The 17,021-nt window shown below is 42.8% G+C and overlaps 1 protein-coding gene across 3 annotated transcripts in view; it reads left to right on the forward strand.

Moving 5' to 3' along the window:
- Positions 1-16,068, forward strand: part of PLA2G4A (phospholipase A2 group IVA) — a 67,494-nt gene extending 51,426 nt beyond the window's left edge. For all 3 annotated transcript variants that reach the window (XM_059854567.1, XM_059854568.1, XM_059854569.1), the window contains 8 exons: positions 1,532-1,669; positions 2,012-2,104; positions 3,464-3,535; positions 5,234-5,485; positions 10,208-10,392; positions 13,217-13,412; positions 13,630-13,787; positions 14,581-16,068. In XM_059854567.1, coding sequence (XP_059710550.1) covers positions 1,532-1,669; positions 2,012-2,104; positions 3,464-3,535; positions 5,234-5,485; positions 10,208-10,392; positions 13,217-13,412; positions 13,630-13,787; positions 14,581-14,715 — 1,229 coding nt within the window. In that variant the 3' untranslated portion in view covers positions 14,716-16,068. The remainder of the gene's footprint in view (positions 1-1,531; positions 1,670-2,011; positions 2,105-3,463; positions 3,536-5,233; positions 5,486-10,207; positions 10,393-13,216; positions 13,413-13,629; positions 13,788-14,580) is intronic.
- Positions 16,069-17,021: the final 953 nt, after the last annotated feature.

Below are 17,021 nucleotides of genomic sequence, written 5' to 3' on the forward strand. Positions count from 1 at the left end.
TGGAGGCTTTACTTTGCTCTATAAAAAGGTATTCCTGGTGCCAGTGGATCTTGGGTTTGCATTTTGCCAAAATGACATCTCTGTCATTACAGAGGGTGCTAGATCTTGATTGCTTCTTATCTTAAGCTCCATAACTCCTTTTAGCTGTTCCTGATGTGAGAGCTGCAGTAAATTTTGAACAGAAATATTTACACTTCCTAATTTACATTAATTCTTAGGCAGAAATTTTGTTTCCCTGAGCAGGCTTTGTAATTTGAGAAATCTCCTTCAGTGCAAATGCAAGCTGGAGGTGGACTAACACAAATTAATTCTAATTCTCAGTTCAGCTTTGCTGTCACCCTGGTTCTGCATACATATCTGCCAATTCATACATATCTGCCAATTCATGTTTATACAGCTAAAAGGAAATATGAAATTCCTGGACTGGGACTTCAGTGAAATTACCTTCTGTTCCAGTGAATGTGAAGATTTGTGGGTGACTTTTTTGGAAAATAGGATGTTGTATTTGACTTAGCTCAGATAAGCATTACCCTTACCTGAAATGAAACTCCCAGCAGTCATGATTAAATCTTGCCTTTTCAGGAAAAGTGTTCACCTTCTGCTCCACACGTCAGCAGGAATATCCTGAGGGTGGATGACAAGTGGGGATATTTCCAAGCTGTCTCTTTCACCTTTCTTTTATAGAATTACTTCTGATTTATTTCCAGTCAAATCAACCCCTGCTAAAAATAGGGAAGGTGAAAGAGATGAATGGGCGAAATGCTAAAAAGGAAAGATATGTTTTGTTTGTTATTTGCTCCCTTTTTGAACTGAATTCTCTGATGGAAGCAACTCCACTGGTATAAAAAAAAAAGTTTCCAAGTCAGCTAAGATCCATTTTCAAAGGCCTACATCAATAGAATCTGCATCACTTTTGATATTTTCTGCTAAGATCAGAAAATGCATTTGAACATTTTATTCCATATTTTTCTTGAGCTCTCTGTTCAATAAAATGGACTTTTAAGGAGATCTTTGGCAGTGTTTGAATTGATAAGTTTATCAGCTGCCTCTCAGCTTTGTCTTTGATACTGGCTTCCCCACAGAACTTGGTTTGGGTAGAATCCAAATGCCTCTGCTAGAATATTTCACAACCCTTGGCATAGTCAGTAATTGGTTTTGTGCCACCTCTGTCACTGCTCTCCATTTTCTTGTGGAATTGCAGTGAAGGAAAAGCAGCTTGGAGCTGAGACCCACATGTGGCAGGGAACCATGCTGAAGCAGAGGATGAAAACCAGATGTCACGCTGTGTTCCTCATTTGTAATCTCTTCTTTTATACCTCTGGTTTTCCAACCTCATTCTGCTCACCAAAGTTTGTTGTGATAAGAGAAATGAGGATTCTTTCCCTACTGAGATATCACTGACCTTGATTTGATATCCCTAATGGTTATTTGGCTTCCCATTTCACTAAAATTTCTTTGCTTGGTTCATTTCTCCATCATTTCCCTCCATCCAGAGATTTCTGACTGAGCAGTTTTGTTACTGACTTTGCAGACTGGGTGGAGTTCAGTCCGTATGAAATTGGAATGGCCAAGTATGGCACTTTCATGTCTCCTGATCTGTTTGGAAGCAAGTTTTTTATGGGGACAGTGGTGAAGAAATATGCTGAAAATCCCTTGCATTTCCTGATGGGTGAGTATGTGACAAAAAGAGACTTAAAAAGAAAAGCAATTTCAGTAATTCATGGACTTTTAAATGCAGTCACACAAAGTGTGAGACAGGAAGTGGAGCGCTCAGTTTGTTGGAAGGCATTCATTTGAAAGAGTTCACAGATATGGATTGGCATTGTTGATTTGTTTCTCATTTCTGTGGGGTTTTGTTCTGATTTGGACATCTGAGCTTATGACTTGGCCTGCTCCAAACTCAGAGGTGTGTTCAGAGAGCAGCCAACTGCTTCAGTAGTGCTTATTAAGATATGTGGGGTTTATTTCCTTTCTGCCCATCACCATTCATTGTTTATTTTTTCTCTTTCAGGTGTCTGGGGCAGTGCATTTTCAATATTGTTTAACAGAGTCCTTGGTGTCTCCAATTCTCAGAATAAAGGGCCCACCATGGAAGAAGAATTAGGTACTATTAGTAAATAATTCCACTATGCAGAGCAATTACTAGCAAGATTCTCCCTCTGTGGAAGGATGGCACTGCTTGTAGTCATTTAAGAATGTGGAATTAATTACCTTTAATTGCTGGCACTGCTGGATGCTGCCGAGGTGGGGAAAGAGCACTGGGAATGTTCTTTCCTTTCTTTCATTTTTGTTTCTGGTCACTCTGAGCTGCTGAAAGTCACATGCATCTATCCAGCTCTTTTTAGGTAGCTAATAGAATCCTCTCTTTGTGGTGATGTGTGATTTTTGGGGAGCAGAAGCTGACAAATATTTAATAGTTATTTGTGTAGTCTTTTGACACTGGGCTATAAAAGGGTTTAGCAAAATGCACCTGAATTTTCTAACCTCTGGATTGTTAAATTGCTCCATTCGAACCACAGCCTGTTGGTTATCTGGTCCTTTACTTGCAAATTGAGTGGTTTTGGTTTCACTCCTGGTACAGAAATGACAAGGTGACTGTAAAGAAAGAGTTGTGGCTTGGTTTGGTTGGACTTCATCAAGTTTTAGCTGAGAATGTAGTCAATGATAAAAGGCTTTTCACACTTCTGTTTCCTGTTGAGAAAACAGCATTACAGGGGAAGATATGACCAATAAAGAAATTGTCCTAGACAGCCAGAGCTTTCTGAAGAGCAAGAAGAGCAAATGTAGATTGAGATAGTTTTTAAATAATAACCTCTGTCTGCCTCCTAATGGATGGAATTCAGCTGTTTGCTAATCTCTTTATGGATGAGAATGAGACCTCCAGGTTCCTATTTCTGATACAACTCCTGAGTGTTAACTGCTCCTCATGGAGGATCCCTGTCAATAAATGTGATCGTGGAAAAGTTTGCTTTTGAAAGATAGTGAGACACGGAATGTTATCTGTCATCTGTGACTCATTTCACATATAATTTAAAAAATATTCTTTGAAGTGGGATCAGATGTGAAAATATTCATGTGACTTGAACCACAGTCTGGAGCAGAGCTGGAGATGTTCCAGTGCCACCTTGGCACCACAATAACATTTTCCTAATTCAGTAGGAGCTACTGAGAGGACAGAAGCTAAACATCTACATTTAAATGAAGGTGAATAAAGTGTGTCAGGTATGCAGAGGGGAGTGGGAGGTACTGCTTTAGGGTTGCATCTTCTTTTCCAGCCCAAAAATTGCAGGCTAAATCCAATGCTTGCTGATCACAGTATAATGTCCACAGCAGAACCAGTCTCTTCAGCTGTATTTTCTATTACAAAGACTGAGAATTTTATGACTCAGATTGTTTCAAAATTCTTAACTGTTCTGCCAGTTAAACCCCAGCAGATTAAAGGAATTTATATTTCTTTCAACAGAAAATATTAGGCTAAAGCACCTTGTGAGCAATGACAGCTCAGACAGTGAAGATGAGTCACAGCATCCAAAAGGTAAGGAAGTGCTTACATTTCATTTCATTATTTCCTTTTTCCATCAGCTTTTGTGTGGCTGAGCAGAATAGAGAACAAGAGACCCCAGGAGGTTCTGGGCTTCACTTCATGTCTCCTGCTCAAGCTGGTCAGCAGGTGATTATCTCACATATGTCTGGAATTCCACATACATCCCAAAAAATGTGGTTTGCTGGGCCAGAGCTCTCCAGAAGTCTGTTTCCTGGAAGCTGCTGAGCTCAGGCACCTTGGAATTGCTGCCAGCCCCCTAAACCAACACTATCCATTGTTTTCAAGGGTTTAGTGATCAAATACTTACCTGGGAATGGTTTAATGTGTGTTTCCAGCATTCACAAGTGTCTTCTAGCACCTTTACAAATGACATCTGATACAGGAAATTCCTCATGCATGGCACAGTGTTTGTAACAGTGCCCAAATCCAGGTGCCCAGAAGACGCACAGCCAAAAAGAGAATGTTGGGCAGTGGGAAGCAAAGATTCTCTTGACAATTACCTCTAAGAACCTAAAGCACCTGGAGATTCTAGTGTCTTAGTCAGCTTTCTGTATTTGATTATATTTTTGGGGTGATTTTCACCTGCAAAAATCGAGTTTTATTTTTAGCAAGTGGAGCAAAGATGAGAGTGCAGCTGTTTGTGATTTCAGGATCTACAGAAGAAAAGACAATCCTGTATGGTGAGACAGGGAATTGTGTCATTAGCTCAGCTCAGTGATTGCTTCTTCAGCTCCCCTTATGTGTAAAACCGTAGGTGGTACCAGGTTTTGTGTTTATTTGTGGATTTCCTGTTTAAACACTACAGCCAGCACCAAACACATTTCCCTCCTAGTTTGTAGCCATAGTGAACAACCAACAAATCTGGGATTGTAAACACTTGGAAATCCTTCTCACTTCCGTAGAATGTTATTGGACAGATGTTGGACTTCTCTGATGCTTGTCTTCTCTCTACTTATGTAAATCTCAGCTTCTTCAAACCCTTGCTTAAAGAGGCAAGTTTAAAAGCTGGATTTAAAGTATCAAGCTTGAGCCTGAATTATTTTCTTATCCAAAACACCCCCAAAATTCAAGTTTTGACGGGTGAATGAGTGCAGGGTGGTGCCAGTCCAGGTAATTTTTACTGCGAGCTCCAACTACAGACATCTAAGTCTGGATCTTTCATTGTATTCTTTAGTTAATTAAACCCAGATATTGTTTACAGTTTACTGTAATGATAATTTCAGGTATTTTCGAATTCCCATGCTATAGCATTATCCTTTATGCAGACTCACTCTGCTTTCCTGAGCAAAGCTGGATTTCTCACAGGCAGGAAAGATGGAGAAGGCTGTCAGTACACATCCAGATGAATTTATGTCTACATCAAGTGTGGGTCTTATCAGCTCAGATCTATCCCTGAGCTTACAGAGAAAGCCCTGCTCAGGTTATCTAATGCTCCCAGTCTATTTTCCTGATGGACACATCCACACTGTTGTGGTGTAGATGAAAGATTTCACTGGGCTGTGAAGTTGAAAGGATGAATTCTCTGCACTTCTCCGAAATCATCGTTTCAAAGCTCCATCATGCAGCCCCCAGCTTGTTGAAAGAATTTTTGTATTTTTGTACATCCTTTATTGTATAGCCCCTGCAATGATGTGGTTACACTTGCTGTGTTTAAATATCGCCGCTGGGTGTTTCCATTTTTGTGTGCAGGCACAGAGGGCGCTGAGGCCAAGCGGGAGTGCCAGGGGAGGCTGCAGGAGAGCAGCCAGGAGAGCTGGGTGCAGCGCATGCTAATGGCGCTGGTGGGGGACAGCGCCCTGTTCAACACACGCGAGGGCCGCGCTGGCAAGGTGCACAACTTCATGCTGGGGCTGAACCTCAACAGCTGCTACCCCCTGTCCCCTCTGGCAGAACTGCTCACCCAGGAGTCCCTGGAGGAGGAGGAGCCGGCAGCAGTGGCAGGTCAGTTCCTAGAACACTGGTGCTGTGTGTGGTTATCTGTGAAGGCAGAGGCAGCGCATTCCCAGCACGGTAGCATCACACCAGGAGGGCCACAACAGCTCCGTGGGCATTGCCCAGCAGTGGAGCTTGTGAGAGGACTGGGAGGCTCAAAGGGCACCACACGGTGACTTCTGTCTGCTCCCTGCCCTGTCTCTTGGCACAGCTTGTGGGACAGCCACTGGAGGGATAGTGGCTCTTGGTTTGGCAGAAGGGAGCCAGACTGCTTTTGTGTATTTGTTACATCCACTTACATCCACTTTCTCACTGTCTTGGCCTTTTCCAAAGAGTATCCAGGTTGTTCCTTGGCTCTCTTTGATGCTAAGCCTGCTGGTGGAAATGAAACCTTTCCTTGTACTCCTACAGGGCTTCCCTGTTGCAAAACCTTTGTAGTTCATCTGCTGTCTTTGTGTTTTGAAAAACCCCTGGAGGCAACACACTTCTTCACTTGTAGGATCACAGAATCCGTGAATTTTGGAAGGGACCCGCCAAGATCATGGAGTCTGACCCCTGTCCCTGCACAGACACCCCAACAATCCCCCCCTGTGCATCCCTGGGAGCATTGCCCAAACCCTCCTGGAGCTCTGGCAGCCTTGGGGCTGTGCCCATTCCCTGGGGAGCCTGGGCAGTGCCCAGCACCCTCTGGGGAAGAACCTTTCCCTGAGCTCCAGCCTGATCCTGCCCTGACACAGCGGATAGATTCTTACTTTGCTGACACCATGTTCTTCCCAGTGAGAACCCCCCTGACAAACCACTCCCATTCCAGGGTCCCTGATGTGCAGGTGCATCCATGTTTCATGTTGGCTTAAGTAAGAATGCTGATAGAGGATAAGAATTTCAGAAAAATATGCATTTGCAAAAGAAGTTCAAAGTCTTCCCTCATTCTGTGAGGGATGTGGAGTGTGGAACAGTAGCTGTGAAGAATAATTGTGTTTGGTTGGGATTTTGGAGCCTTTGCCTTAGTGTTCACTGCAGTCTGCTCAGTGAAAGGCAGTTAATTTCTCTGTGTTCTTCTGGCACTGTAAGTGTCCAAGGCCAGGCTGGACAGGACTTGGAGCAACCTGGAATAGTGGAAGAGGTCTCTGACCATGGTAGGGGGTGGCCCTGAGTGATCTTAAAGGTCCTTTCCAACCCATGATTCTGTGATCCATCAAGCAAAGAAGAACTACACCTCTCTGAAGGGGGTGTTCCCTCCAGGCTGTTCCTCCCAGCACAGCCCTACCAACTATCCCTGGTGACAGCACCATTCTCCTCCACCCTCATTTCCTATGCAGAGAAAGGAGATTGTCCCAACTGCTCATTAAGCAACAGTAAATACCTGATGTCATTTAAAAGCTTAAGTAGCAGCCGTGCTCTAATGTGTATTTGTTAATGTAACAAATCCCTTGCAGGGCTTGAAGAGTAATTTCCATCTGGACTCCACTTTCTAAATATTTCTGTCATCTCAGTGGTGTTTACAACTGGGTAGTCTTAATATTTATAGTACTTGGAAAAGAGGCAGGAAAGTGGGTAGGAAATTTATGGTTGGAAAAAATGACAGTTGATGAGAATTTTGCATAATTAAGACACGTGGATAGTCTTCAGAATCAACTGTCAGCTTCCTGGGATTTGATTTAGATGGAAATAAAATGCTGGTTTGACAGAACTCTGCACCTCTGACACAATTACTTTGGAGTGCCTGAAACTTCTGTGGGTTAAAATAGGAAAAGTTTGACATGGCTGCATTTTTTTTTTTTTTTTTTTTTGCTGTTAGCCAAAGCCCACATTCATAAACCTGCAGTTACAGCTCAAATGTGACAGCTGTGAGTGGTTGCAATATTGTAGTGAAGAATAGTTAAAAACCACTTTGAAATGTCAGTAGTTAATATAAAATGTAATCATTCAGTAGTGAGATGAGTGTATCCACATTTTAATGCTGTGAATTTTCCTAATATATGGAAGAGCTGAGGAGCCTAGAGGCATAGATAGAAAGGAGACTGTGGTGTAAAATTTAAATCCTTAAATTACTGTGGCACTGCATGCATTTAAGCTGTGCTTATTTATTCCTAGCACTGGCAGTTTACCTGTCAGCTTGAGTGCAGAGGGAAGTCTGTATTGCTTTAAGACTTACTCTCCTTTATTGCCATACACTCCAAAGGAGAAATAAGTGAATCAAAAAGGATATCAATAAAACTTCCCATCTCTGGCTGTCCCAAACCCTCTGCAGAGGATGAACTGTGGCTGACCTAGGGCAATCTTACAGTCATTACTGAGTTAGTGCCTGCAGCAGAGATCCCAGCTGCTTGGTCTGGAAGTAAAACCCTTGGCTTTGCTTTACCAGGGATTCTATTTGTGGAGATAATGCTAAACATTTTCTTATTTCATCAAGAGTGATTTCATTGTGAACTCTGAGTTGTTCTTTTTCTTTTCTTGATGTTACAACACACCAGAACAATTTGAGAAAATGCCAAGTGCATAACAATGGGGAAAAATAACCCCTAATCCCTGCTTCCTTATTTCAGTATTTATGGAAACAGTTGTAGTGGATGGACGTCAGTAGCAAGTGCCCTTCTGATCTGCCCTCTTCCCACTGGAGCTGCCATCTGTGGCAGACTTGGTCTCTAGGATGTGCCCTCTTTATGATTTCCTAACAAATATCTGTCTGTGTATCCCATTGCTGGGAAGCTGACAGGACTGAGCTGGCTAAACGTGGAGCTGGGCTGGTAAACACAGACCCACAGAGTTGTTAAGGCTGGAAAAAGCCTTTAAGATCATCAAGTCCAACCATCAACCCAGCACCGCCACTGTCCCCAGGTGCCACATCCTCCCATTTTCTCCCAGTTTGCTGTTTGATGGACTGGAAGATGCTAGTAATAGGAATGCGTCTTTCTTAAAAGACTAAAAATTCATGTCCCAGGCTCTGGGATTTTATGAAGACTGTGATTACTTAAACTCACTTATATGGCTGTAATAAATTTATTGATGGCATGAAGACATTTTCTCCTTTCAAATATAGTAAGATTATTTTGATAAATTTGATTTTAGGGTCATGAGGGTTGTAAGCAATAGGATCCATCTCACTCTTCAGTGTTGGGAGGAAGTTTGTGTGGCAGTAATAACACTCCCATCACAAACACTGTTATAGCTGATGTTGTTCTTGATTAAAAGATCTTTCAAATTCAATTTTTGTAACATAAGAAAAGATGAAACTTGTGCAAAAATATTTTTGCAATTCCTTAAAAGTTCTAGTGAGAACAAAGGTTAAATTATGTTTGACTTGTTAAACAAGAGGAAAACCAAATTGGTCTACATGTGCTAAAGGGAACTGGAAACCCACACTGTAGTCAGTGTGGGTTTTACTGTTTTTTAAGTTATGATGGATTTGATAAATACTGATATGCTTTCATTCATTTATGCTAATTCATGATTATGAAATATATCTAAAATAAATCCTAAAATAAGTTTATAAACACAGCCCTTTAGCAATAGGCAATGATTTAGAAGTGTTCTCTCCTTTAGAAATCAAGGCAAATAGTGGGAAAATGGTGCCTTATTATTTAGAAAAGGGTCCTCTTATAAATTACTATCAGTATAACTATCATTGTCAATAAGTAGATGCCAGGAAATTCAATTATAGAGAAATAATTATATTTTTCCATCCAGAATTCCTTACATTACACTGCCCTCTACAGATATGAGCATTAGATTTTTCATTAAAAACCAAAACCATGCACTGAAAAAATTTGTAAGGTCCAGAACAAGAGAAGACTGTCAGGGGAAAAGTTTTTAAGTACAGCAGGGATAGTTTAGTAGTGTCCAGAGACTTGGGTAAGTGTGAAGACACCCAGGGAAAATGGGTTGGTTTTTCCTGAGCTGTACCTGAGGGAATGTTGGGGTTAGAGGGAAACATCAGCAGGTTGGGCTTAGAGAAAAGAGTGGATGATACCACACTGGGACAGCACCAGCAGCAAGTGGCTGACAGGGAATTCTGTCCAGTGCCTGAATTATGGATATGGGTCACTATTTCTCTTTCTTCCTGCTGGAGTGGTGAGAGTGAGGTCATCAGGTCTGGTGCAGCTTGGAAAACAAGACTTGATAGTCCCAATTTAATGAGCAGGAGCAAGCACAGACAAGTGTCACAGGAGGGCAGAGCCACATGGAGGATTTTTGGGTAAATTTGGGAGAGCTGGGAAGGATATGGGGTTGGGAGGGAACCTAGGGGAATAGGTTTGGGCCAGGCAGCTGTTCCAGGGCTCTGCACCCTCAAAGAAAAGTTCTTCCTCGTGTTGAGATGGAGCTTGTTGTGTTCCAGTTTATGGCCCTTGCTCCTCATCCTGTCACTAGCATTACTGAACAGAGTCTGGGACCATCCTCTGACACCCCCATATGTCTCTTGACATCCCATAAACTTTTTCCTTTGTCTGTGGCTGGGATCAAACCTGGGTGTTTGTCCCCTTTGGTTCACCTCCTTTGGGTCTACCTCATGAACCTCCTGAGGGCCCTTCCAGTTGTGGCTTTTCATCTCATTCTCCAGTTTTTAAGAGTTTTAGTTACACTTGAATTCCTGGTGTGTTTACCTGGGATACACTGTACAGTTCAAATTCCATGCTCTCCCCAGAACCTAGGGAGACACTGGAAAGCTCATCAGAGCCTCAGTTCTTAACTCAGATGTCCCTGGTTGGTTTGGTTTTCCCATGTTCCACACAGATCCTGATGAGTTTGAGAGGATCTATGAGCCCCTGGATGTGAAGAGCAAGAAGATCCACATTGTGGACAGTGGGCTGACCTTTAACCTGCCCTACCCGCTCATCCTGAGGCCCCAGAGAGGTGTGGATCTCATCATCTCCTTTGATTTCTCAGCCAGGCCAAGTGATTCCAGCCCTCCTTTCAAAGTAAGTGACACAGGCCCTTCCTTTCCTGCATTCAGGGGTTTAAGGTGACTCAGTTCTATTCCACATCGTCCCAGAAAGGCCTTGATGCTGTTGTATCTGCAGCTTTGGAATATTTCTTTCCATGTCAAGGCAGAATATTGCCCTGTGCCTCAGTTCCTGTTTACATGCCTTCTGTGAGGCAACTAGCATAAAGAGGGATCGTGAACTTGCTTTGAAGCAGGAGCTTGGTTGTTTTTATGGAAGTTTTGCTTTGGCACTGATTGCAGAGTTTTATTTTCTGTCAGAATTAAACAATTAAGTCATTTTCCCTGCTGTACTCTCCCTCCACCCAGCTGCTCTCCTCTGTGTGCTGTGATGTAAATGGATGGTTTGGTGTCATCATCTTGCAGAAATGCCTCATCTCAGGATTGCTAAATAAATAACCTTTTGGAATCAGGGCTCACTCTTCATTTACATCTCACAGGATAATCCTGGTTTAAAATCCATCTTAAATCCATCCAGGCCAGAGCAAAAGAGCAACAGGGAGTAAGTGCCGTGGCTGTTTTCTGCAGCAGGTGTGGAAAGCGCAGCTGTCAGTCTGTACCACCTGCACATCCACACAGCTCCAGATGATCCCAAAGCCTTTACATGGATCATTTGGGTAACTGCTACAGAAAAAGCAGCACTTCAGAGACTGCTGTGAGGTTCTTACTTCGTGCTGTGGTTTAGTGGGCGTGCTGGGATTTGGTTGATCTGTGTGATCTTCGAGGTCTTTTCCAACAGTAATGATTCTACTGTCCTCAGAAAAGAGGCATTATTTATTTTAAACCCAAATGGATTTTTAAAATAAATTTTAAGGGAACTCAGAAAACATTCCTGTTTGAGGAACAGCTGGCATTCCTTGTTGCTTTACAGACAAATTTTAGTTACAGCAAAGAGAATTCTTTTCCTTCAGCTGCTATGGAGTGACAAAACCCCCAAAACAACATTAGAAGGCAACAGCAGTAGCAAAATGAGCTTGAGATCACTGCTGCCAACTGCAAAACCAAATTACAGGAGAATAAAAAGAAGAAATTCCTGTAATCTCTAGGTCTCTTGGGACTACCGGGGAGAATAGAGCACTGAGAAGGCTTCCTAGTGCTTGAGATCCTTTGTTTTTCCTTAAATCACTGAATCCCAGAGTCTGGATTTTCCCTTAATATTCTATTTGCATAAGGATGCATCTCCTTTTTTTTGTCAAGAGTGTTTATCCCAGCAGCTAAATTTGCTGACACAGCACTGCCATTGCCTCTGAAACATCTTTTCCCTCCCTTTTTTAACATTCCAAGGGTGGAGTCGGTGCAAAAGGCTGTGTATGGTCACCCCTGCTACCCTTAGCATTCTGTCTTTGTCAGCTGCAATTTTCTGGGTTGTTTTGGGGAACATGGAGAGATTAGTGAGCACTCAGGTGGCATCCTGAAGGTTTTTCTCCAAAATGTCATTTTCAAAATGCAAAAAAATCCCTTAACATGATAAAAAACGGTGGGAAAATTCAATGGTGCCTTAGGTTTTCCAGGAGCCTCCTTTGAAGGGAATTGTTTTTGGAGCACAAGTGGGTATGTGCTGAGGCAGAAACAGGTGTATTCCTGAGGCAGAGGACAGGAACAGGAACCAGTTCTGCCCCATTGGTGCATTGCAAAGAGCCAATGCCACTTCAGAAGTGGGCCTGTATCTATGGTAGCACTCTAATATTTTACTCAATGACTCGAGCCTTGGTTTACCATTTTACACCCACTATCTCTTAATCTCTTGTGTATCCAAAACAGTTGTCCAAAGAGGGGTCCTATTTCATTGAAAACCAAGATTAAAGATGTTTGACCTTCCCTCTCCTCCCTCTCACACACCCTCATTACATGCTTTTGAGTCATTATTTACAAATTATCCTGTTTACTGAGTTGTCATGAGGAAAAAGAAGCCTGTTTTCCAGAGCTCTTCACACGGTGTGCTTTGAGAGGCCCCTGAGTGTGGGGGTTAATTCTGAGCACAACAATGCTTGGCCCAGTGTTTAGGAGCTCTCAGTGGTTGCCACAGCACTGGTACTGCTTTGCAAAGTAAAATTATAGATGGCTTTTCCCTCACTGTCAGCTCTGTAAATTCAGCCCCAGGTTTCTGGGGCAGACCACGTTCCTTCCTGTGATTCACGGGGGCAGGTGGCAGAGCCTGGGCAGGGTGAGTGAGGTGCTCAGTTGGTCCTGCTGAGTCATCTGTGCTGAGATGGACTTGATTAGTCCTGAGAACCACGGGGTGGTTTGGGCTGGAAGGGACATTAACCTCATCCCACCCCTGCCATGGGCAGGGACACCTTCCAGCCCAGTGTGCTCCAAGCCCCATCCAGCCTGGCCTTGGACTCTCCCAGGGATCCAGGGGCAGCCACAGCTTCTCTGGGCACCCTGTGCCAGGGCCTGCCCACTCTCACAGGAAAGGATTCCTTCCCAATATCCCATCTAAACCTACTCTCTGCCAATGAGAAGCCATTCCCTCTGTCCTGTCACTCCATCCCTTGGAAATTGTCTCTCTCCATGTTTCCTTTCAGCTCCTTCAGGTACTGCAAGGCCACAGTGAGGTCACCCTAAAGCTTCTCCTCTCCAGGCTGTACAGTCCCAACTCTCCCAGTCTTTTCTTCCAGCAGAGCTGCTCCATCCCTCTGACCATCCTGGTGCCTCCTCTGCACTCCATATCCTTCCTGTATTGGAGATTTAATAATTTATGGAATACATTTACCACCCCACACAATCCCTGTCTCTGGAAACCTCCTGACTTTGCAGTGGAAGCTTTTGTGCCACCTGAGTCTTTCTCCTCTTTCCAGGAAATCCTGCTGGCTGAAAAATGGGCCAAAATGAACAAGCTTCCTTTCCCCAAGATAGACCCCAACGTGTTTGACAGGGAGGGCCTGAAGGAGTGCTACGTTTTCAAACCCAAGGACACCTCCTCGGAGAAGGACTGTCCAACCATCATCCACTTTGTGCTGGCCAACATCAACTTCAGGAAGTACAAAGCTCCAGGTGAGCTCACAATTCCTGATGCTGAATGCACCTGTTCCTCTGGAATCACTTGGTGGTTATGTACTAGAAACCTTTTGCCTCTGAAACACCTCCAGCTTTTGTCTGCTCTCCAGCTTTGTCTGTCCTTAGGGAATTGATTCAAAGGAGCCATTAAAAATAAGGTAATAAATCTTCAACCCTAACATTTGGATGAAATTTTTGTGTTTATCCTGTGCAGGTGTTCCCAGAGAAACACAAGAAGAGAAGGATTTTGCAGACTTCGATATTTTTGATGATCCAGACACGCCTTTCTCTACCTTCAACTTCCAGTATCCCAACGAGGCTTTCAAGAGGCTCCATGACCTCATGGAGTTCAACACCCTCAATAACATGGATGTGAGTATGGGGGGGTTAAAGGGGCTGGATTGTTACAGGGGGAAGTGGGTGATATGAGGAAAGCCCTAAATCTGCCCTACAGAAGGTACAGGGCTTTGCCTCAGTGTTTGCCTGATTTTCTCATTTGGTTCTTGCCTTGGTTTTGCCATTTTACCATCCCACGCCATTCAGGATAACTGAGCAAAGGGCACTGTTAAAGATGTGCAGGACTTTATACTCAGTTTTTTTTGTCTAATTGGACAAAAAGGACACTGGAAGTTTTCTCTGAAGGAAATTTCTTTATGAGCTAACTCAGTAAGAATTATTTGTAATTGATAGTTAGTGAAATGTGACATCATGATCCCAACATCTGTGTAGTGACAAGTGTAATGATCATCCCAGATAAAGATACAGGGGTTTTAATCAATGTAGTGAAGAAAACTTGTTACATCAGCACAAAAGATTTAAAAGTGAAGATTTAATCTTTCTCAACATAATAGTTACTTTCCACATCCTTGAAATATGGATTTTCTCAGTGTTTGGATTTACCCTTCTGAGTTTCACTGGGGCTTTTTTAGATAGTGTGTATTTTTGTGTGACTTCTTTGGTGTTAGTGGCCTCCCTCATATTTTTACTAACCACATTAAAATCAGTATTTTATACACTCAGAAAATACTATTTGTGCTAAAACTCATCGATCCCTCTGCTCAGTGATGGAGGGGAGCTAAAAGTGGGAGCAGCAGCTGTTAATGGGAGAAGGGGCTGTTTCTGTCCATTTCAAAGTGTTCAAATTGAGCTTTGCTGCTGGCTGCAGGTGATCAAGGAGGCGATGGTAGAGAGCATCGAGTACAGGAAGCAGAACCCCTCGCGCTGCTCTGTGTCCCTCAGCAGTGTGGAGGCCAGGAGGTTCTTCAACAAGAGCAACCTCAACAACAGCAACCACACATAGAGGCTGTGCCCGGCCCTGCCCTGCCCAGAAACTGCTCCTGCCTTTGGAACTGCAGGCAAAAGGACTTGAGTGGAGCATCCCTGCTCCTCACTGGGCTCTGCAACACTCCTGAGAATGCCTTCTTGTGAATTCTCATGTTCCAATAGCATTTTGTACTGCTTTTTTGAGAGCTAAAAACATTTCAGTAGGCTGAGATCCTCGTTTTTAAAACTGTGGAATTAGTTGGAGATCATTGGGTTCAGCGTCTTTGTGTTTTCTTATAAAATTGTAAACACTGGTTTCTTTTGGGGGGGTAATTGAGTTTTAATTGATGTAAACTGGGCATAGCTTGAAGGGTAATTAGAAAAAAAAAAATTGATGGAATTAGAAAAAAAAAATTGAAATCCACTTTATTGCTATATGAGAATGTCTGTACCACTCAGCAAAAAAACAAAACCTTTGATACTTTCTTTTTCTTACTTAATCCTCAAAATTACATTGCTTGAACTCTTGTGCTACTGGCAGCCATATGTTAAATTATTGTCAGTTTGTGTATTTCTGACCTGAATGTTTCTTCATAAATTGACTGTGATTTTGCATTTGAGCATGGTTAAAACAACACATTTCTGCAAAGGGACAGTAGCAATGTTTACTGGGGATTTGGTAGAACATGCCCAGGTAAGAATGTGAAGCCTTAAGGACTATTTTTAAAATATATTCTTAGTACTTTGGTTAATGAAAGACTGTGCATGGACAGAGATTATTTTAGTACCATCTCAGCCAGTATTGCTGGAACTCTGCAGATGCACAGAAAATGCAGCTGCACCTCTGAAAACTTTAACTGTTAAAGTCAGTAAATCCCTGGGAAGGGAAATAATTACAATGCATTTCTTTAACAGCCACTATACCAAAGAATTGTGGAGTGGTTGGGGGTGGAAAGGACCTTAAAGTAGATCTCATTCCACCCCCTGCCATGGGCAGGGACACCTCCCACTAGCCCGGGTTTGTCCAAGTCTACATGCAAAGTTCTGTGGTTAAATAACATTTCCTGTATTGATTCAATAGATTTTATTTCTGTTTGAGTTAGTGCATGTTTAAAATCAACAGAGAAAATAAAAGTAACTTATCTTAGTGCTGCATAATTTAAACACTTTCCATAAAGAAAGGAGCTGGTACCATTATATTATTGTAATATTTTCTTTTAAATGTCGTCTTTCCTTTTGGTAATGTAATGTTTGTATTTTTAATGTACAAAATAAAAAATACATATGTGATATGTGCCTACTCTGTTTCATGGAAGAGTTTTATCATGCTTTATACAGTTTATATTATCACAGTGTTACCAGATGATAAAAAATAAAACTTTATTTGTCACCTGCTGTTTTCAGACAGTTTTATTTTGATAATTTGTGGGCTATTTTCAGTTTTTTGTGAAGAGATGTGGAGCAGCTCAATGGTGAGGGGCAGCTCACAAGATTGACAGTGCATGGGATGAGTCTTTGCTGCCTTTAATCTTGGATTCCTTATAAAGCAGGGAAGCTCCTTAGACATTATTAAAAATAATGCAGAAGAAAATTATTGCAGGAAAATCCCTCTTCTGACACAAAATGTTATACCAGCACACAGAATTTTCCCATACTTAGAAATTTAATCCTTTGTTTCTCATTTTCCCTCCCTTTAATCCAGATTCTTCTGCTTTGTGTGTACAGTATTTTTTCCCAACCCAGCCTGTGATCCCTAGGAGGCATGAAAAGGTGGATTTAGAAAATGAATTATTTCAGGCTTCAAGCATTACTGTAGGGGCAGCACATGGGAGATCCTTCGTGCCTGAAGGACATGGAAGTGCCACCCTGCACTGGTGAAGGGGGTGAAGCCTTGGGGGTGAGCTCAATTCCTGGAAAACAGTTCTGGTATGGTCTAGAAAATGGCTGTTACGGGCTCTAGAGTCCATCTCTGGTGTGCTCTGGAAACCAGCTCTGGTGTTTTCTGGAGAGCCTCTCTGGTGAGCTCTGGAAAATGGATCTGGAAAACATCTCTGGTGGGCTCTGGGACACCCAGCACTGAGGGTGGCCTTGAGCTTCTCTTCCTTGGGACCTTGGGCCAGGCTGCAGTGCTGGGATGGGTGCTGGAAGTCTCTGCCTGCCTTTTCCTTTACCAGCAGAAGGGAATGCTCAGAATAAATCCCACTGACCTCGGGAGCACTGGAGCTCTGAGCAGTGGCCTTGGCCTGTTTGTGTTTGTGAGAAGAAAAGCTGTTTTAGCAGGGAATGGAGCTGCATCCAATGCCCTTTCCTGTTCCCCTGGGCATGTTTTGTCTGTGGGATGAC

The sequence above is a fragment of the Haemorhous mexicanus genome, chromosome 9 (genome assembly GCF_027477595.1).
Source record: "Haemorhous mexicanus isolate bHaeMex1 chromosome 9, bHaeMex1.pri, whole genome shotgun sequence".
Lineage (NCBI taxonomy): Eukaryota > Metazoa > Chordata > Aves > Passeriformes > Fringillidae > Haemorhous > Haemorhous mexicanus.